General features: G+C 34.5%; 3 protein-coding genes across 5 annotated transcripts; 2 read left to right on the top strand and 1 right to left on the bottom strand.

Annotated features, from left to right (window-relative positions):
• Nucleotides 1-1,164: 1,164 nt before the first annotated feature.
• LOC124357561 lies at nt 1,165-4,400 on the top strand. The gene is made up of 2 exons (XM_046809478.1): nt 1,165-1,427; nt 4,067-4,400. The coding sequence occupies exons 1-2, from the start codon at nt 1,290-1,292 to the stop codon at nt 4,337-4,339; spliced, it is 411 nt and encodes a 136-aa protein (XP_046665434.1). The 5' UTR covers nt 1,165-1,289; the 3' UTR covers nt 4,340-4,400.
• Nucleotides 4,401-6,804: 2,404 nt separating this feature from the next.
• Nucleotides 6,805-11,516, top strand: LOC124358371. The gene is made up of 3 exons (XM_046810671.1): nt 6,805-8,232; nt 9,850-10,049; nt 11,438-11,516. Exons 1-3 carry the CDS (start codon nt 6,805-6,807, stop codon nt 11,514-11,516), a joined length of 1,707 nt encoding a protein of 568 aa, XP_046666627.1.
• A 5,010-nt stretch (nt 11,517-16,526) lies between these two features.
• Nucleotides 16,527-21,370, bottom strand: LOC124357559. Of its 3 annotated transcripts, none has more exons than XM_046809472.1 (2): nt 21,096-21,370; nt 16,527-18,549 (listed from the first exon to the last, which is right to left on the bottom strand). In XM_046809472.1, the coding sequence occupies exons 1-2, from the start codon at nt 21,234-21,236 to the stop codon at nt 18,277-18,279; spliced, it is 414 nt and encodes a 137-aa protein (XP_046665428.1). In that variant the 5' UTR covers nt 21,237-21,370; the 3' UTR covers nt 16,527-18,276. The 3 variants fall into 3 exon arrangements, with proteins under 3 accessions (XP_046665428.1, XP_046665430.1, XP_046665429.1); XM_046809474.1 differs by lacking the exon at nt 16,527-18,549 and adding an exon at nt 19,256-19,805 and having other exon boundaries at nt 21,096-21,305; XM_046809473.1 differs by lacking the exon at nt 16,527-18,549 and adding an exon at nt 19,256-19,810 and having other exon boundaries at nt 21,096-21,297.
• Nucleotides 21,371-22,416: the final 1,046 nt, after the last annotated feature.

Here is a 22,416-nt window from a genome sequence, read left to right as displayed (position 1 = left end):
ACCAAACATCACGAAAGATAGACACAGTAAAATGGTACATATCTTCATAATGCACCCAAGAGGCTCACGAAGGAACGGCTATCAATTATCTCAGGAGTGTTTAGAATGTGATAGAAAAAGAATATGTGAATATAGTGTACTGTTTTTCAACAGAAAATTGTGTGCGACGCTGTGGGCAACTGCTCGTAGAGTAATAAAATTTCAATAATTTATAAAACACTTGTTCAACTAGTTTGAATTATAATATTCATAAAAACTGCTATAATGAACAGTTTTTATTTGTGAGAGTTAATAAAACACAAGTATAAAACCTCAAAATAATTTAGTTCAGCATACATTTTCTAGCAAAACTTGAGTCTTTAACCTCAGGTTGGATTTGAACCATGTACCTTCAGGTCTCTAGTCCAAGATTTTATCCATTGAACTACCTTAAATAGTTAGTCATCTGGTTTTCAGGCATTGATAAGACTATCTAGTCATCTGACAATGTCAGTACTTGCTTGTTACTGCAATTAGGCCACATATGAGCTAAGTTAATGTTCCCACTATAAAACCACCTACAAATAAAATTTATCACTGCAAAGACTTTTTAGGTTTTCTTGCCACAGATTTAAATGTTCATGCAGTAAAGATTATCTAGGTTAAAATTCTTAGGCAAAATTCTTTGGTAAATATTAATGAAATGTTTACTATTCATGTAGTGTCTATATTGTTTCAGCTCATTCATCACAGGAAATATTTACTGATTTAACATCAAATAATCACTTTCTAAAAACCTTTACAATAAAACTTGTCCAAATATTAGCTGTACTAAACCAGTTACACTCTTTGCTACAACATCAGATGACAGTGTTCAGCAGGTAATCACAGTTTCAATATTGTAACTGTGAGCACAAATACTGAAACGTGTTAATACTAAGTACATACAATTGTATATAATTATTTCAGTTATTTGTATATGATTAACTATTAGTTACAAAAGGACATAGAAGAATATTTGTCTTTACCTTATTATTTTTTGCTTAGACCAACATCATTTAGATCTCTTTAATCCAATACTCATCATACAAATAGCTGGTCCATTACTTATCTGTACAATACATGATATCATAATGAGGGCTGCAATTACAAATATGTTAGTGGATGACCAATGTGCTATCTCTAGTGATTCATTTACAGATTTAATGCATTCCATTAAACAGCTACATAGAATAGACAAGATATCAGAACAGATAAGTAGTGCAGTGAGGGGCCTGAGCTTGTATTGATGTTCTCATCTGGGACAAAACATGCTGCTCAGGGTCGTGTTGTGTGTGCTCCTCAGTGTGGCTCTTGTGCCTGCATGTCAGAGTGCTTCGTTCAGTGAAGAGAATGAGGACGATACAGATGCGATTGACGCCAGTAAGTGTTCGGAGGAATATGAAAACGTAAGTTTGAATTCTACGTTTGTTAGTTTTAGTCTGTAATATTATGGCAAACATATCTTCAGTTTAAGACTAAACCGTATAAGGAGTATATTTCTAATGTTGCATGCTTCAGTTTAAAACCTTCACTGCGACAGAGTCAAGTACCAATTTTAGGTCAGTGGAAATAGTGTTGATGTGCATCCACAGCAGTCTATGTGATAGAGTCATTTTAAAACTCTAAACATTTTAAGAGGTGAATATTTATAGCGATATTGAGACATTTTTTTATAAGAAATATCTCAGCAGCTTCGCATCATGTTTAGGGAAGAGAATTTTTGTGCAAATTTCCCACAATACTGAAAAATTTAATACTTTCACACACTGACTGCAGTGGCCGCACATCACTAATACTTCCACCGTCCTAAAGCCGGTACATGACTCTGGTGACAGTGAAAACATTAACAACGTATTCTCTAGCTAGAGATACATCATAATTTAACACATTGACCTTGCTACTACTTTGTTTGCCCAAAAGTCAGTACATGACTCGTGTCGCAGTGAATGTGTTAATGTCAATTTTTAGTCAACAATCAGTTGCTCCATTTGGATTTTTCTATTTTACTATATGGACTGATGCACTCTTTTTTATATTGACCATAGACAATGGCAACAATGGAAAAGGGTGGAATGAAAGATAAACACAAAAGGTATAACATAACTCCTAAGTTGCTTCCAGAATAAAACAACCCAACAAAATTATTATAAGTGATGGCCAGGGTCATCATAGATTTGATCAAGTTACCAGGAAGACCTTGAAAAAAAAATTAAAGAATGGGTTTGAAGGTTTATTCAAACCACTTATAACAGCAAGTAATACTTGTAATAATTCCTCCCTAATATAAAACGGTGAAGATATATTTTTTACAAACTTAGATGGTTTGCATAGGATCATTGAACAAAATTCCATGAAAATCAGAATGCAATTTAAGATTATAGATATTAGATTAGTATTCTCACTAGATATATGTCTAAAAATATTTAAATGAATCTTATATATCATTGTAAAATCTTTCTAAATTGATAAAATTTAATCAATATATTATATTTAGCAATAATTCTTTCAGCTGAAGCATCTTGTATAAAGCTAAAGACGTTCTTACTGTACCTACAACATTTGTCGAGTACAAAGTGTTAACTGGGAACACCTGACTTTTATTATAAATGTTGTTAACTCTTTCAGCTTCAGTGTAAACATTATACCAGCTAATTACAAAATACTGTTATGTTATACTACAAAAAATCAATAATGTTTTAAAACTCTTGAATTTTATACATACACTGCTTTAAAACCAATGTACAGATGCCTTCCTTACTTGAGCCTTAGCAAAGCCTGTCACTTGAGGGAATCCAGAAAATTTCATTTTTGTCAGTCTGTTTGCCAACACGATATCTCTTGGACGATCTGACCTAAAAACTTGATACGTTATTTTACATGAAACTTCATATCTGTATAGGAAACATTGAGTTTGATGATGGTACTTGTCATTCCATGGGATTTTTCTTAGAGTTAGTATACTTGTACACTTATAATAATAACAGTAACACTGTCTCGAGGGAGAATGTTCAGAGAATTGAAAAAAATTGAACTGACCTCTCTATACACTATTAATGATCTCCTTGAGAACCTCACCAGTTAATCCAATCATACTTTTAAGAATGATTTTAAAAATCTTTTTGAAACAAGTAATTTAATTTAGTTGCATGCAGTATATGTTTGCCAATTTAGTTTTTTGATAGCTCTAAAGTATTTACTAACATTGAGTTATTTTTTAACTGCTTGCAATAAAATTAAATTTTAGCTAGCATAAAGTAAATATTATAGCTTTTCAGAATGTATCTTATAAAACTTCTATTAACTATCTTCAATTAATAAGTTGTATCTTTAATTTCCCACATAAATAAATTGTATGATGTTTTTCAGTTACATTATCTGTGTAAAGACTCTAAGTCAAATGTGCCTTTTACGAAATATACATTGTTCCATATATGATTTATGAAACAGATCAGATTTAAATTAAATTTGAATGGAGAAGTAGTTAGTGAATACCCTGTAAAATTGTTCATCTGTTTGCTTTTTCGCCTACAGTTATCCTTAGATAACTGATATCCTGATATCACTTCTGATATCGCATTTGATTTTAATTTTTTGTGAAAAGCAATTGAGACCTTTACAAAAAATATACTTTGATATGATTTTGATGACATATACCATATAAATTTAATTTATAAATATCTCCATAATAAATGTTCAATTTCACACTTTTTCTCCAATCCCAATATATACTTATTATTTTCCCCTTATTTTTAATGTTTTGTTTAAAAAGGTTATAGCAATCTTTATTAAATGTTTACTCTTTATAATCCATAGCTACAGAGACATAAAACACATATAAAAATCTTAAAATAACTTTTGTTACAGTTCATGTAAAAATGCAATTGTAACTATGGAGACCCAAATAATAAACCTTTACTTTAAAGAACCATCTACTTGAAAATTTGTTGTCTGATACGTTAGTAAACATCTTTGTATCATACTCAGGCATTATTTATTTTTATTAGAAAAAATAAAGAAATAAATTAAATTCTCTTTTCTGTCTCAGTGTGGTGTCATATACTCAACCGTCAACGTAACAGACTCCATGATTGTGAACGCAACTACAGGGGAACAGTACGATGATGTTGTACAAAAGAAGATCAAAGTTCGAGGGTTCTGCTGTTCCGGACTGATATGCAAACATGAAGGATATGATGAGGAACCGTTGGAGCCTGGTGTGACTTACTTCTGCTCTGACCCGGAGAACGACATCAACAGGGAGCGGATGTTTGAAAAATGGAAGAAGTCACTGGAGATGCCACGTGACTATTCTTATTAATAGACATGTCAGACATGTTCATTTGTAAATTTTATTCATTAAATAATCATTCTGTCATGTTTTCGAATTGAATTTATTATACAAATAATGCTTCCTTAACAAATATTTAAATTACTGTTCTAGAGTTAGTTCTTACAGTTAATGACAGTCTTCATAATATAAATTTCTTTATAGTCGCTTTGTTTACCACCAGAACTTCATCAATTCAATAGTGTAAGGTTAATTCATAATTCTTTTTATAATATTACATTAACTAAGGTGGACACGAATTACTACTATTCCGGCTGTCCTTAAGTCGGTACCTACATGACTCTTGTTACATTGAATATGTTAAGGTTTAGAATTATTAGTGTAATAAATTAATCCTGGAACACATTAAACAGAGAAATTGTTATTAATGAGAACAATTAAACAGAGAATGCAACTTCCAATGGATTTTCCCAAGTTCTGTCCTAATTCACCTTACTGCCCCCACCATTCCTCATTACAGCTAGAGTGGCTGGATGAATATTGGGTCAAGTTGTGGAGATGAAATCCATTGGCAGTTTCCCATCGGTTGTCTGTTATATGTACAGTAACGCCAAAGGTCGAGTATTCAATATTTGTTCAAAGCAGGATTAAAAAACAATTACCTTATAATACAAAATAATTCAGGAATATCAAATATAATTATCGTTATTACTTTAAACACCACAAATTTTGAATGAAATGTGTCAGTAAATCTTGTCATTTCAAACACTCCATCATTTTATGAAAGAAAAAGAAAAAAGACTTCTTTTTGGTTTCTTAAATGTCAAAAAGATCTTAAAGTTGAAAAACTACTTATGTAGATCTACAATACGCCCGTTACATCATTTGCAACTCTTTTTTAAAGATATAAATTAATTTAGCTGGTTGGTGTTTTTATTTCATGCTCTCTTATATTTCTTTGAGAAAAAAAACTTGGTCACATTCTCTACAACCAAACAATGACACTTGATACATGATGTTTTTGACTCTACCATTACATTATGGATAAAGTTTATAACTTTAATCTCTTTAAAAAGTGATAATATATGTCATAAAAACTATGATCTTATCAGTTTTAGAGATGTAGGTGGCCTCCTCTTTGAAATGATGAAACACATTAACACGCATATTATTTAGATCTATTGATGTTTTTATTTATTTTATTTATATTAAATCTTTGATATCTTGCTGGTGAATGAACTCTTGAATTTCATTTACTAACTTGACAATCTACAGCCTGTACGGAGTCTATGTGCTTATCGTAACATCAAAATTATGTATACAGGCCCAAAATATTGACATTCAAGAGGTTGTAAAATAATTGTCCATAAGCTGTACTGCATGTTATTCACTCTTATAGTGCTGGAGTTCCTTTTTGCATCTTATTTACATTAAAATTCTATATAAGGGGTTGTCCCTTAATTAAGACCGCTCAGCGGTCCTACAAGTAGGGCACCGGAAATGTAGTAAAATGTACAGACAGGCGTGCAGTGACTGGAACGGTAATTTTTTACGTAGCTTTGTAGGGAATTACAAATCCATTACGAAGTGATGAGGGAGGTCTGAAAAATTTGAATTTAGCTTTACATAACTAACTAGCTCGGGGCTTCAGGGGAGAGGGAAGCGTAATACATGGTCACAAGCGATCACCTAGCCTCTCCCTCTCCAACTCCACTCTCACCGACAAGCTGGCGGGCCCTGTTAAACTGAGCAACTCAAGCTGAGGTTGTGGTAACCAATCCCCTCGGAGGTTTGGGTCAGTGAGCAGACGAGAGAAGGGGGTCCCCTATCCTAGCGGATTTAGATTGCAACCTGGATGGTGCACCTGCACGTCCCAGGCTAGTAGGCTGGGCCATGACACCAAGGCAGCTGAAGCAATCCAAGGCAAGCCTGGAGGTCTTAAGGAGGCAACCCCTCCACCAGGCTAGGATGCTATTGGCCAATCACCAGTACATCTGAAGACTATTGATTAAAGAATCTAACACAAAGAAACGCCGGACTGATACTTTGGACTCGACCTTTGCAATGAAAACTCGGACTAGGATTGGATGTTGGAACATTAAAACACTTTATGAAGCAGGGAAAGTGGAAACTGTGAGAAGGGAAATGGAAAAATATAACTTGCTGCTGTTGGGGCTGAGTGAAGTCCGGTGGACTGGAGCTGGGAGAAACGTATGGAAAAAGGGGACGTATTGTTATATTCAGGGAAGGATGAGGGTGAAGCCCATACAAGTGGAGTTGGCATTATGATAAACAAACAAGCAAGAAAAGGATTAATAGAATGGAACCCAATTTCTGACAGGATCATAACAGCAAGATTTGTATCCAGAGTTAGGAAAGTTTCTATAATTATGTGCTATGCACCAACTGAGGTTTCTGACGAGGAAGAGAAAGATCATTTCTATCAGCAGCTAAGCAGGACACTACATAATATAAAAAGAGGAAATATACGGATTATGATGGGTGATTTTAATGCCAAAATCGGAAACGACAACACTGATAGGGAGTCTGTGATGGGGAAACATGGTATGGGTACCATGAACGACAATGGAGAAAGATTAGCAGACCTATGCTTAAACCAGAGTTTGGTAATAGGTGGATCAGTATTCCCCCACAAGGACTGCCATAAGGTAACTTGGCTCTCACCTGATCGTAAAACAGAGAACCAGATCGATCATATTTGTATCGACAAATCCTGGAGGAAATCACTTCTTGATGTGCGAAATAAAAGAGGAGCGGATGCGGGGACTGATCACCACCTGATAATAGGAGTCACACAGCTTAAGATATCATCGACTGCGGTAAAACTCCAATGTGCTCAGAGGAAGTGGGACTTGGTCAAACTGAAAGATGAAACAAAGAAAGTGCAGTTTAGCATGCAGTTGAAAAATAGATTCCAGGCTCTAAGGGTGGACGACATTGATGATGAAGCTCCTCACGAGAGAGAAAATCCCTCAGAAAAAATAGAGAAAAAATGGAAGAATTTCAAGGAAATCTTTCAAGACACAGCAGAAGAAGTTTTGGGCTATGGGAATAAGAATAGGCCGGACTGGATCTCCGAGGAAACATGGGAGGCAATACAGAATAGGAAACAAGCAAAACATATACTCAATCAATGCAGAACTCGAGATAAAAAAGAAGCTGCATCAAGAGAATATAGCAGAGCAAATAGAAATGTTAAGAGACTTTTTAGAAGAGATAAAAGGAAGTATATAAATTATCTAGCGGATAAAGCACAGGAGGCAGCTGACAGGGGAGATAGTAAGACGCTCTATGTGATAACTAAAAGACTCTCGAGAAGGAAAGCCTTTGCGGACAGTAAACCTATTAAAAGTAAAACAGGAGATTTGTTGGTGACAGAAGAGGCGCAGTTAAAACGGTGGAGACAACATTTCCAGGAAGTCCTAAACCGCACTGTAAACCAAAATGATGAAGAAGATAGAGAGCAAGATGCAAATGTTGCAATGGTAATGAACGAACAGGTTGGAATAGAAGTGAATGCACCAGGGGAAAGGGAAATTGCTGAAGCTATCAGAAAGCTGAAAAATTGTAAAGCCCCAGGAGAGGATAATATCCCAGGAGAGTTTTTAAAGCTGAATGCAGATGAAGCAGCACTTTTTATCCACCCCCTGATAACTGATATCTGGGAGAATGAATATGTGCCAAAAGATTGGAATACTGGTCTTTTGGTGAAAATACCAAAGAAGGGGAATCTAGCAGATTGTGACAACTGGAGAGGAATAACTCTCACATCGGTCCCGAGCAAGATACTTTGTAGAATAATTCTAAATAGAATAAGAGAGTCTGTAGATGACAAGCTAAGAAGAGAGCAAAGTGGTTTTAGGGCAGGAAAATCTTGTGCAGACCAGATCAACACACTGAGAGTTATTGTAGAACAATTTACAGAGTATCAAGCAACACTATACCTTTCATTCATAGATTTTGAAAAAGCATTCGATAGTGTGGATAGAAGGAGAATATGGGAGGCAATGCAGACGTTTGGTATTCCCCAGAAAATAATAAATCTAGTTAGGGCATTGTATAGTGGTCATTCCTGCAAAATAGTGCATCATGGTAAAGTTTCTGAACCATTTCATGTACTTTCAGGAGTTAAACAAGGATGTATTTTGTCTCCTACTCTCTTTCTTATGGTTCTTGACGTTGTTTTGAGAAGGGCGCTTAACAGACCGAGAGGTATACAGTGGAGGTTGGCAGAGAGATTGGAAGATCTTGATTTTGCAGATGACCTATGTTTCCTTTCTCATACCTTTGGTGATATGCAGAGCTAGTTAAATGACCTCAGATTGGAAGCAGCTAGAGATGGACTCAGAATTAATGTTAAGAAGACAAAAGAAATCCGAGTCAATAGTCAAAACCAGGAAAATCTCAAGATCGGGGATGAAAGTGTTGAGAGAGTTCCTAATTTCTGTTATTTGGGAAGCATGATAAGTGAAAATGGTGGGGCAGACGAGGACATAGCCAGCAGAATACGCAAGGCAAAGCAAGCCTTCTCACAATTGTGGCCTATTTGGAGATCGGCAATAATAAGAAAAGGCACTAAGTTACGGATTTTTAATAGTAATGTGAAGTCGGTTCTCCTATACGCCTGTGAAACATGGAAGGTAACTAAACGGCTCACAATGAAGATTCAGGTGTTTGTAAATCGCTGCCTACGTAACATTCACAGGATATGGTGGCCAGATACTGTGACAAACGAGGAACTATGGCGTAGGAGTGGGCAAGAACCAATCGAATTGACAATCCGACGCAGAAAATGGGGCTGGATAGGTCATACAATGAGACGAGACCATAACAACATAGCTAGACATAGTTTTGATTGGAACCCTCAAGGCCATAGAAAAAGGGGCCGCCCAAGGATGACCTGGAGACGGACAGCAGAAAAAGAGTTGAGAACTGTAAGAAAAACCTGGCAAAACGTGAAGCAGATGGCTGAGAACAGAGAGGAATGGCGTGACTTTGTGGCAGCCCTATGTTCCACCTAAGGAATAAAGGAAATAAGTCAAGTAAGTCAAGTAACTAACTAGCTCAATAACTAAGTTTTTTTTTAATACTGTTAATCAAAACTTTATTTTATCACAATTGTGGCTGTGGTTTTATTTATCTGTGTTATTGTGCTATTTATTAATTATTTATTGCTATTTTATTTATTAATTATTTATTGTTGTTTTACTTATTAAATTGTTATTGCTGCTTTTACTTATTAACTATTTATTCCTGTTTTTATTTATTATCAGGGGGCTGAGGGTGATTGTTTGATTGGAGAATCTTGTGAACTAATTAGTAAGACAATTACCATGATAAATGAAACTATTTATGAAAGCCCATTGTATCTTAATGAAAAACAGGAGGATATAATAGTCGCTCTGACGAGTGAAATAAATATCCTGGTTTCTAATAACCCCGGAATTGATTTTGAAGGATTATCTCTCCATATTTCAAGCTTGCTCCTCTTAATGGACCATTTAAATTCGGAATTTAAGAGCAAGGAGGAGGAACTTCAAACACTAGGAGCTGAAATTAAAATCTTGAAGTCACGACTTGATTTGGAAAAAGATATTCTACAGGAGGAGATGGATACGTCGTTCAAAGTCCAGGACCAATCAACGTCTGAGATTCTCTCTCTCAACAAACGCATCGAGTCTCTGCAAGCGGCACTGCGGCAACGGGACCTTCACTTTGCGTCGGTCACAGCTGAAAAAGACTCTTTTAAAAGTAAGCTTGATGATATGTATAATAACATTAAGAATCTTAACCTTGATATTGAAAACAAAAAAAAATTAATAGAGAATATTAGTGTTAAGTTTGACTTAGCTAAAAAAGAAATTATCATTCTAAAAAAAATGTCAACGGATAAATGGTTGGAGGACGATATCATCGATGACTACTTTCAGTCCATGCAAAATATTGCTAATGATTTGGGTCAATGTTTATTTCTTAGTCCCGCTGTCTCTCATGCTATTAAATCTGGCAACAAAGTAATTATATCTGATGTGCTAAATTCCCCAGCTTATCAACCATGTAAATATGTGTTTGTTGCTGTCAGTAACGGCACTAATGTAACTTGCGAGGGGAAGGACTCTCATTGGTCACTTTTATTTATTGATAAGTCTGGTCTTACGGCATATCATCTGGATTCTGTATCAAAACTAAACGCTGCTCCTGCTGAGTATACAGCAACCAATTTGAATATTCCCTCTGAAAATTGCTTCTCTGTAAACTGCCCTCAGCAAAACAACGGGTATGAGTGCGGTATAAATGTAATTGTGCATGCTAAGTTAATATTTAATTATTTTTGTCTGCCACAGGTTAAAACATCGTTTATTGATTGGTTTTATAACAGCCCCAGTCCTGACAGTGAGCATGCTGGCTCAATAAATAGTACTTTAGCTACTAAGTGCATTGTAAATATGGAGTCTGCATGTGAGGGAGTTGAATGCTTTAGAGACACTTCTTCTACTTGTAGTAAGTCCTCTCATGTTAAAAAAATCCTCGAATGAAAAATGGAGCTTGGTTAAATTAAATAAAAGGAAAAAAGGGGATAAATCAAAGTTAGTTCTAAAGCAGTCAACTCATATTGAATGTAGCAATAGATTCTCTGGTTTATGTTCAGAGCCTCAGGATTCGCAGGTTTCCTATATGAGAAATGTATCTGGGTTGTGGAAACAAAGAAATCAGTATGTTAGTACAGGTAAACAAAGTGTCTCTAGAGCTGAAAATGTAAAATTTAAGTGTAAGGACAAAACTCAAAGTGGGTCTGAGAAAAATGGTTCAATTGCTCTTGAAGAAACTGTTGATTTACCTTGTAATAATTGTTATCAAACTGGCAGTTCTGACAGTGACACTATAAATAGTGAAAGTGGTTGTTCTAATTTAAACAATATGTTATTGATAGGTGACTCTATGATCCGATATGCTAGTATTTCAAGTTGTAAGAGAGGTGCTATGGTGGAATGTTGCCCTGGTGGTAAAATAAAAGATATAAAGGAGAAACTATTGAAGTATACCAACTATAATCTTTCAGTACCGATATTTCCATGTTGGAACGAATAATCTCAAAATGTGGTATAGGGGACGGGCGGGTTACAACGGCGGCCATGGTAAGAGGGAGATTCTCCACGACCTGGCTGACCTGTTGTTCACCACATAAACTCATTTCCCCAATACCATGGCATTTGTTAACAGCTATTAATAAGATCTGATTTAACATACAGAGCTCCCTTTGACTTTAATGAACAAGTGAAACTGATGTGCAATAATTTTGATGTTGTTTTTGTTGAGGCTAATAATTATTGTTGGGTGAAGAGGCATCATCTAGCAAAGGATGGAAGACATCTTAAAAAAAACAGGCAACTACCAGCTGGGGAAGTTGTTTTTGAGTGTTTTTACTGCAATTGGTGACCGGATTCAGGGGTTTCTCACTGTTGATGCAAACTTGGACATTAATGAAAATATTTTGGTCAGTGATAAAACTATTTTATCTAAGACGGCCCAATCTAAACCCTCTGTTGTGCCTCCCACTGCCAATAGTTCTTTTTTAGAGGTGATGTCTCGGGAAACTGTGTAGATAATAATCGATCAACTCGCAATCTTAAGATAATTCATCACAACGTGCAGGGTCTCTCTGGAAAAATAGACAGTTTTCAAATATTTATTGATTCCGAAGATCCAGATATTGTTTGTTTATCTGAACACCATTTAAGAGATTATCAGTTTTAACATCTTTGCAGGGTTTTAATGGCTTCACAGCTTTCTGTCGTAAATCTCTTCAAAAAGGAGGGGTTTGTATATTTAGCAAACCTTCTATAAAATCTGAGGTCATAGATGTCTCACGTTACTGTCTAGAGCAGGGGTTCTCAACCGGTGGGTCGCGACCCCCAGGGGGGTCGCGGGACGGGTCTGCGGGGGTCGCGAGATAGGTGATAAATGAAAAAAAAATAAAAAACTCAGGCCATATATACCATATGAGCGGCGAATATAAAATGAAGCGACCATGTACTTATTTAGAAACTGAGTTGAGTCTGCTTGTTAAATACAATAAGTATATTTAATCAATTTACAATTAATCAATACTATTTTAAAATACAACACTATAATTAACAAAAAGGAACAAATGGAGCTCTAAATGACTCAACATCGCTGCTAAAAATGATGGTGCCTGCCGCGCCGCTTGTATCGTAACGTAGGCTTTATTGTTGTGAGACAAAATTTGTTTATTCAAAAAGAGGCACACTACACAAAATACATTGCAAAAAATACATTTTTTTTAAAGTCCAGCAGAATGACTTAATGAGAAACTTGAGCTTGCTTTGAATTAACTAACTGTAGAATGTCTGGGTTGATTTTTGTCAAACACAAAATAATATCATTTTCCAGTGCCAAACGAGTTCTTGATTTGGTTTTTAAATTCACCATTGTGGAAAATCCTTTTTACAATTGTAAGAAATAGAAAAAGGTATCAAAATCTTCAATGCTACTTTGGTCAATTATGGGTGTTCCTTCTTTATACTTAGCCAAAACTTGTCGGGACAAACATCATCAAAAGTTAGTTTCAATGACTGATCACTTGAAATATCTATCAGTTCATCGTGGAGGCCAGCATTCAATTCAGCTTTTTGAACAGCTTTTTCGGAAAATGGTTTTGTTATCCACACAGATCCCTTGTATCTTTAACAGGAATATAATCATTCAACTGCTTTATCAAGGCTTCAAGGTGTGATGATATGAGTAATGAGAGAGATGATGTGTCAATGGATGTGTCATCAATACTTGAGACATACTCCTTGAATTCTTGTGTAAGTTGGAAATTTTCAAAGTCTTCATCTTTTATTCTTGTATTCCAAAGAGTAAATTTTCTTACAAATGCATTTACTTGGTCTTGAGCATACAAAATAGTTGTTTCTGGTCCTTGTAGGGATGAGTTCAAAATGTTGAGATGAGAAAAAATATCAGCAAGCTTTATTAACCATTTTTAATCGCCGAAAAAATGGGAAAGTTCATGTTTACTGTCCATTATAAAAGCAACATTTCTGATCTCAATGAAAACAGCCTACTCAACACGTTACCCCGGGACAGCCATCTCACTTCGGTGTGGAATAGCAAATGTTTGTTCAGGGCTCCTACTTCTTCACACAAGTTTTCAAATAATTTACTCTGCAATGGTCGAGTCTTGACGTAGTTAACAACTTTGATAGCCTCAGCCAAAACTTGACGCAAGTCATCCGGCATTCCTTTAGCTGCCAAAGCTTGTCTATGTAAAAAACAGTGCACCCAGTTTGCATTTGGCATTAACGTTTTCAACCTGGCAATCAATCCGCTGTTTTTACCCGAAAGGGCTCTTGCACCATCACTACAAATTGAAACACATTTGTTCCAATTAATTTCAAATGGTTCAGTTGCCTCAATGAACACTTTAAAAAGACTTTCACCTGTGGCATGGTCTGGCAAAGATTTGCAAAATAATACATTTTCCTTAATAGAATGACCGCAATCATATCTAATAAAACACAAAACGTGAGCACAGTTAGCAATGTCAGTTGATTCGTCGCATTGAATCAAAAAAAAAACGTACTTTCTTTTATTTGCATCTTTAGCTGGTTCTGAACATCTTTCACCATGTCTGATATTCGTCGTGACACAGTGTCATTTGATAGTGGGATTTTTTTTAGCTTTTCAGCTTCTTGAGGATTAATCATATTTGAAACCATATCGATTGCGGCAGGAAGAATTAACTCCTCAGCAATGGTATGTGGCTTCCCCACTTTAGCAATCTTTAGCGCTACCTCGTACGAAGCTTTGAGAGCATTTTTGCTGACATCAGTATGACTTTTAATATTTACCTGTTGACTGCGAAGGGACAGCAGTTTTCTCTGGAAAAACTCGACTGGTTTGTTTTTCAGCGCAGAATGCTTAGTTTCAAGATGACACTTCATTTTTGAAAGTTTCATGCTTTCAACTGATAAAAAATCACTAAAAATAACACACTGAGGTTTGTTTTCAAGTTCAGAAAACCAAACTGTAGATATGCATTATCATACTTTCGGCATTTTGGTTTTGAGACTTCGGAACTACTTTTGCTACATGAAGATCTCTTTTTAAAAACTTATCCATTATTAATACTAAAACTTGAGTGTTCAATTTGAAGATAAAAGTACGCACTATTTCTCAAGACGTCAGGCAGTCGACTGGCACAGTGGCTTGTCGGAGGGCGAATTGCACCGTGCGATGGCTGCGCGCGCAGCTCCATGTCAGGCTGTCTCCACGGCTTTAAATACACCACGCGTCAGTTCTGTAAATACACTGCGCACAGTCTTTGCCTGCTTTGATATTGAAGAATTGAAAATGATTAAAATTACTTTCGTTACATTTATTACCGGATCGTTTATTAATTATTAAGAAATTAGTGCTCACTAACGTTTTTATATAGTTTTGAATAGTGTTTTTTAATGTTTTTTAAAACTAATTATTGCTGTGTTTTTGCACACTTACTTTACGATGTTACAAGAAGGGGGCAGCGTTGAAAAGGTTGAGAACCACTGGTCTAGAGGGTAAGTGTGAACTTGCACAGCAAGGTTTCAGTTTGGTAACAATCAAACCCTCCTTATTGTCGCTGCTTATAAACCACAGCCATTTTCTTCCTCAATGCAGGAGCACGACATTTTTTATGCACGTCTATCGGATTGTCTTGCAAAAGTGATGAGTTCAGAGGGTAAAACAATTGTTGTAGGTGATTTTAATGTCGATTTATCTGTTTCTGATATTAAAGCTGACAACTTGTTGTACATGATGACCTCTCATGGGTTGGGAAATAAAATCACATCATACACTAGAGAATTTAAAAACTCAAAGTCTTTGATAGATCATGTCTACACTGATCTTCCTGATGCCACTTGTAATGCCTCTGTTTTAATCACGGCATTGTCTGATCACCATGCTCAGGTGGTAATTGTTAAGGGGATCCGCCTCCTTCAAAAACCAATTTTGGTAGTTTTTGACAATTTTTTGTTTTTGATATTATTTCAAAATACATATTCTTAGAAGTGTGTTTGTGAAATTTCAAGTCATTTTGAACATTATTTCATAAAATTTCGTGAGTTTTTGTAAAATTGAACAAGTCAAGAAATTCTGGCATTTTGCTGTTTTGCTCAATATTTGCTCTGTTATGTTTGATAAGCATTGAGATATGCTTTATAAATTATGTTTTCAACTAAAGAATTAATATTGTTTGTTTATTAGTGTTATAAAACAACAAATAAACAGTTCACTTTATAGTCATAATATAATTGTACATGTTTTAGTTTCATAATTTCTATAAGTTGGCAACACTGCACCAGCTGTTAAAGATGAAAAAAACGAGAGATTTTTAAGTTAGAGGTTATGTTTGCATTGTACAAATTGTGTTCTAAGTGTGCAGTAACCTGTAAACCTAATCCTAACCTAGGTACCTAATCCACACCAAGAAAATAGATTCAGACCGCCTTCGACTTCGTAAAGCAAGGTCTACAGAAAAATACAAAAAATACAGTAAGCTGCTAAAATCAATAAAAATCCAAGAGGAGGAGACAAAAAAAGCACAGGAAGGAAAAACCTATGGAGGAGGAGAATTTTAGAAAGTAAATAGATGTATTTTATAATTTAATCTTTGAACGCAGTTTAGCGCAATTTCATTTTTTACCTGTTTTACTATACTAAACATTAAATAATTATGGAACCATAAAATATAGAGCCTTGTAATTTTTACCATGTCATCTTAACACCATGAGCTAACTTTTAGATTATGGAAAACCTTCTAAAAGCTAAAATAAAATTTTTTATTCTAAATCAAATATTTTTTTGGAAATATTTATATTTGATTTTTTTTAACGTTTGTAAATTTGTATATAATTAACCTATTATGTTTCCTATAATCTAAAAGTTGCATAATCTAATATAGAATAAAATAAAATAAGGTTTGTTTAAATAGGTTAAGATCCAGAAAAGTTATTCAACATTTTAAAAAAACGCATAAAATGACCTCAAAATTTACAAAATCAAAAAAATTCTATGTTCTAAAACATAGGAAAAAAATTATAACAGTCAAAAGTCTTTTTTTAATGTGTATGAAGTTTAAAAAAAAATACATATGGTATAATATTTAAAAAAAAATTAAAAATATATATTGAAGGAGGCGGATCCCCTTAAGTTATCACTTCCTAGGAACGCTAACCACCCCAGGTTTTTACTTAGGCGATCATTTTCAGAGGATAACATCTGTATTTTCAGGTATTTACTCATGAGAGAAACTTGGTCCATGGTCTATGAGGCAGATAAAATGGACGATAAAATGCGTATTTTTGGATCATCCATATCATATTATTTTGATCAAGTATTTCCTGAGAAGAAAATTAGAATTCGTAAGAATGTCTCTAAAGGTAAAGTGTCTCTAAGTGTTGATCAACTGAAACTTCGTGATGAGGTCATCCAGTGGTATCACTTGACTAAAGATTTGGATTCTTCTGATGTGAGAAGACAGCATTATTTATCATTAAAACGGCAATACAAGTCTAAAATTAGAATTGCAAAATCAGCCAAAGTGCTGGAGGAGATCCAGAACTCTTCAAATAAAGCAAAAACTGTATGGGATATAGTGAACGAAAATAGGGGAAAGAAAAAGCACCAATGCTTCGTTCCTCAAACCATTAAGGATGAAGGCGTTGATGTGAGTGATCCAAAGCTGGTCTCAAATATTATTAATAATTTCTTTATAAATGTTTTCCATAATGGTTTCACTTCTACTGGGGGAGTTTTTTTCAGATTATCTTCCCTGCTATAACACCTATTCTTTATTTTTTACTCCTGTTTGTAGGAAGGAAATGTCAGACATTATAAAATCTTTAAAAGCTAACCCATCCTCAGGCTATGACAACATGTCATCTAAACTGCTTAAGTCATGTTGGGAATCCCTTGCTGAACCACTTGTGCATCTCGTTAACTGTTCTTTTGAAAGTGGAATCTTTCCAGATGTGTTAAAACTAGCTAGCGTAAAGCCATTGCACAAAAGGGGAAAAGTTGATGATCTCGATAACTTTAGACCGATCTCCATTGTTTCAACATTCTCTAAGGTTTTTGAAAAGGCAGCTTTAAGTAGATTATGGTCTTTTCTGATTCAAAATAACATTTTGTTCAGCAACCAGTTTGGATTTGTCAAAGGGGGGTCAACTGTCAATGCTATGTTTACTTTCATTGATAAAGTCATCAAGGCTCTGGATAGAGGCAAGTTTGCTTCTGGTGTATTTTTCGATTTGCGAAAGGCATTCGACATGGTTCCTCATGAGCATCTACTAAAGAAGCTTGAGAGCATTGGTATACGTGGTGTCACAAAGCAGTGGTTTTTTTCTTACTTGAAAGAACGTCGACAAGTTGTAGAATTGCCTTTTGTGGATGGAAACACTTTAAAGCATTGGCATTCTGATGTGCAAACTGTTAAGGCGGTTGTACCCCAGGGTTCCATTCTGGGTCCTCTTTTGTTTATTTTATATATTAATGATCTTAGAAGATGTATCTCAGATGCCCACTTGTGCTTGTTTGCGGACGACACATCAGTTGTGATAGAGAGCCAATGTCATGAAATCATGGAGGTCAAAACCTTTGTAGAATCTAACCGGATAGTCCAATGGTTCCAAGAAAATGGATTAGTTATCAACACTAATAAAACCACATTACTTGAATTTGCTATCACAAGAAATCATAATGATGACCTTAGTGTTTGGGTTGATGATGTAGAAGTCTTTTCTGAACAAAGCGTTAAGTTTTTGGGCTTATCTATTGACAGAAATTTAAGTTTTTCCTGTCATATAAGCGACGTGGCGCAGAGGATAAGTTCTGGAATATTTGTACTGCGTAGGCTTTCTCATTTTGTAAACACTGATGTTCTACTTACAACATATTATGCACTTATTTTTCCTTTCCTTTCTTATGCAGTAACCATCTGGGGTTCCGAGAGATGCAATACGCATTGTATCTTTGTCTTGCAGAAGAGGGCAATGCAAATTGTTTCTGGCATTCGTCAAAGAGAGTCTTGTAAATCTGTTTTTAAAAAGCTTGAAGTTCTGACATTTCCTTGTGTTTACATTTTTTACACTTTGATGTTTTTTAAGCAGAACCATGGTATTTTTCAATCTCTTGTCCCTCAATCTGGATATAACCTGCGAAACAAACAAAAACTGAATATTCCTTATCATACCACTTCCTTCTTTAAGCATCACACCTATTACAGTGCCATATCATTGTTTAGCACTCTCCCTGATCACCTTAAATCTAACTTGGATCTAAACTATTTTAAAAGAAAGCTCAAGTCATTTCTAATTGAAAATTGTTTTTATTCTATAGAAGAGTATATTAAAGGTAGATAGAGTACCATACATAGATTGCTAGTAGTTTTTAGTTATATTTACTTTGACGCAAGCCAATGCATGTACTTATGTTATTATGGCAATAAAGAAATTTTGACTTTGACATAATTAAAGGATAGTCCCTAAGAGTACATCTAGCATTGGAACTAAAGATATTGATCAATGGGACACTAATAACATTAATAATAACTAATTTTCCATTTTTATAGATTAATTATATAATAACTCTATAAAACCAGCCACCATCTAGCAATAGTTTTATGTATAGATTAATAGAGGTGATAGGCAACAAGATGGAGGCTTTGCTCCTATATCTGTTTTTGTTTCTTTCTTTGATTAATACAAGATGAAAGAGAGTTTCAGTCTTGGTACAAACTTAAAATACCACGTGTTTATAGTAATAAGTCATTATACACTATTATATGAAAGTAAGTACTCTGCTTAAATCTACAGAAATTAAAACTAATCCAGAACGGGGGTAAAGAACAAAAACTAAAACTCATGTTTCTTGTCTTTTGAGCTCTTTAATTGCATCTTTATAAAATGTTATTTTAATTAGTCCAGTAGATCTTTTAATTAAGCTATATATAGACCACTAAATTTAGTTCAGTTCAAGTAATATATTACTCTTAGCATGTTTTTCGTCAAATTGTCAGTCACTATCAAACACCACACATTATACTAATACCTTTTGGGAATATTAGCATAATAATCACTGTAGTGGAAATGTAAGATTTATCTTCATTAAAGAAATAGCATTTCATAAAAAAATCATTATTCTACAAAATAAATAAATAACTTTGTTGTCACCAAAATATTTAGTATTCACTCAAACTGGTCTGTCAGATAGTAATCAGAACTCATCATCTCCAGTGGACATGTTCTCTTCTTCTGGGTGAGCCTCTGGGTGCCAGAACAGGTAACTGTTGAGGCCATCAATGTTGGCAGTTTCATTGACCATGGGGTCACTACAGAAGAACACAAACGAGACCAATCCATCGCTTCTCTTGCCTAGAGTGCATTCTAACTGGTCACAGCAATCCCAGTATCTGCACTATAGACAAATGTTTCTTGGATAAGCTAAAAAATAAGCATCCTTATAATTGTGCAAATATTACACTCCTTAACTACACCTCCTTTCAAAAAATTTAAATAATCATGTGGCTTTCTCCAATAAATTAACCTCTGGCTAGTTTGTACTTCACTAGTTGATTTAATGCAAGAACAATAATGACATTACCACTAATAACTTACTTCCTCATGAAGAGAAATGTTATAGATGTCCAGTAATTGCATATCTCAACATTTCTATTGTATGTAAGGAACAAAATGATGAGGTACACAAGAGTTGTAACACTATATTAGTATATACTAGAAAGGAATATAATTCTCTTATGGAGGCTTGTAGATTAAAGCTTTATAGATTGTACTTTGTACTTGATTGACACCTACTTAGACTGGATGAGGTAAGTAGTTCTAGAGACTTTTTCTTTATTGTTAGGTGTGATAAATACAACAGGTCAACATCTGCAAAGATTTTCCAAAAGTTCAAAAAATGTATTGGCATTGCATAAGGAAAGTCATCATTCAAGGGGCTGGAAAAATTGCATTTCTATCTATCTATCTGTCTGCACAATATTTTGAGAACAAACTGACCCTAGATTTGATATTTTGCATGAAACATCATCTCTAGGCAAAATCGAGTTCAATTATATCACTCTATTGGATTTCACTAAGCATTAGTCGACACTTTTACATTGGTCTTATGAGTAACCATGATGGCAACAAGAAAATCACAGAATATATCAGTTTCACAGTAAAACATGTAGCCTAACTATCTGTAACAAATTTAATCTGTAGACTTTAAATTTTGCATGAAACTTTATTTCTACATAGACAAGAATGAGGTTTATGATAATGCATGTCCATCAATGAAATTTGGCTGAACTTCATTGAAGCTTATATCACTCAGTAATTCCTTTTTTGTCTGCCAGGGTAGGTTAAGATTTATTCTCTGTCTGGCCATTTGCAAGTCATTTCAAGAGGGAAGTAGACTATAAACTTGAAATTTGTCATGCAACTTCAGCTGATACGTAACATATTGTGTGACATACAACTTCACTGTAGTAATAGGATTAACAACTAATAGCCAATGTTTGGTACATTGCTCAAATTTTATTAGTGCTTTGAACTAAGAGGCCATTGGTTTAAATCAATATAAATTTATTGATGACCATAGACCTCATTAATGTTCATGTCAATAAAAATAATCTTGTTGTTGTAAGTTGTTGTCAGATTCAAAGAATGAACATATTCTAACAAAATAATTCATTACTCACCCTCTCATACAGACGTGAACACCTGGCAGAGTCACCAGACCAAGATGAGGAGTATTCATTTTCTCGGTCAGTGAATAGCTGAGCTCGGCAACTGTTGACGGAGAACAGACCAATAATAGCTAAACATACACAGTCTGACATTACAGCAATATTGTCTATGACAGCTAATCTTGAAATCACTGATAAGTGATCAACATCAAACTTCACACAATTGTTAAAGTGACATCAATTTCATTAAAGAAAATCCGAAACTCAATTAATTATTTATTCATAAAATGAAATTGTTGCAACAAAGAATTCTTACTGATTAATAATGCTTTATTACTACCAAACATTTACTGAAGGACAATATTAATACCAATATGGAAACTTTGGTATATATTAACTCTTTTAGTGCCAATGACCTGTTATCTGGACTATGCATAAAGTGCCAACATACTGTTTACTGGACATTCTAAAAACTACACTTAAAATAATACTTACCCCAGACGTTACAAAATAAAATCATTATAAGTTCATAAATAAATATTTTATTTATTTAGAAACTTTTCTTGTTTATCATAAACATATGGTTTTATTTATATTATTATAATTTACTATTTCTCTTGTGGATGACCTTTTAAGACTTGTAGGACGAGAGTCTAGACCAAATATGGCTGACCTAACAAATGTTACACCGAGACGTGCTGCAGAGGTCCCAGAGGAGATACATATCCTGACATGTATTTTGAAAAAAATCCCAATTATAGGGAGAAGAACTGCTGTATTTGTAGTGCAGCCAGCACAAAGGCTGGTGGAAAGAGAAGAAAATCAACATTTACGTGTAGAGAATGCAAAAAGGGTTTACATCCCAAGTCATCCTTTTCATCACTGCTAAGTCTTTTGTAAATGTTATCCTATTTGATAAAACTAGATAAATTTTACAATGTATAAATGACAGTTTAGTTTTACTTGTGCGTTTATTAATTTGATTTGTTTATTCCGTACCTTTATATTTTGTGTAAAACCATGAACTGTTTTTAAGACTTCAAAAATTGTGCAGGTTGTTTCTAAAACATATAACATTTTTTTATTTGCAATCTTTTTCATGTAAGCAAATTTTTTTGTAATCAAATATATTTTTATTTGAGTCAAGCTATTTTTAGTATTTTATTGCAATAAATTAAATTTTTATCTTTAATTAGGTAAAAAATTATTACATTAGTCTAAAAAATAACAGGGATAAAAACTGTTTTCCAAAACATTGCAAAAAAGGATAGAAACCCCCTGGCACTGGCAGATACACACTTGTAATAAATGCTTGCCAGTGGTAAAGCACAAC

This window comes from Homalodisca vitripennis, chromosome 3, assembly GCF_021130785.1.
Source record: "Homalodisca vitripennis isolate AUS2020 chromosome 3, UT_GWSS_2.1, whole genome shotgun sequence".
Taxonomy (NCBI): Eukaryota; Metazoa; Arthropoda; class Insecta; order Hemiptera; family Cicadellidae; genus Homalodisca; species Homalodisca vitripennis.
This window is presented reverse-complemented; position numbering and strand designations above follow the sequence as displayed.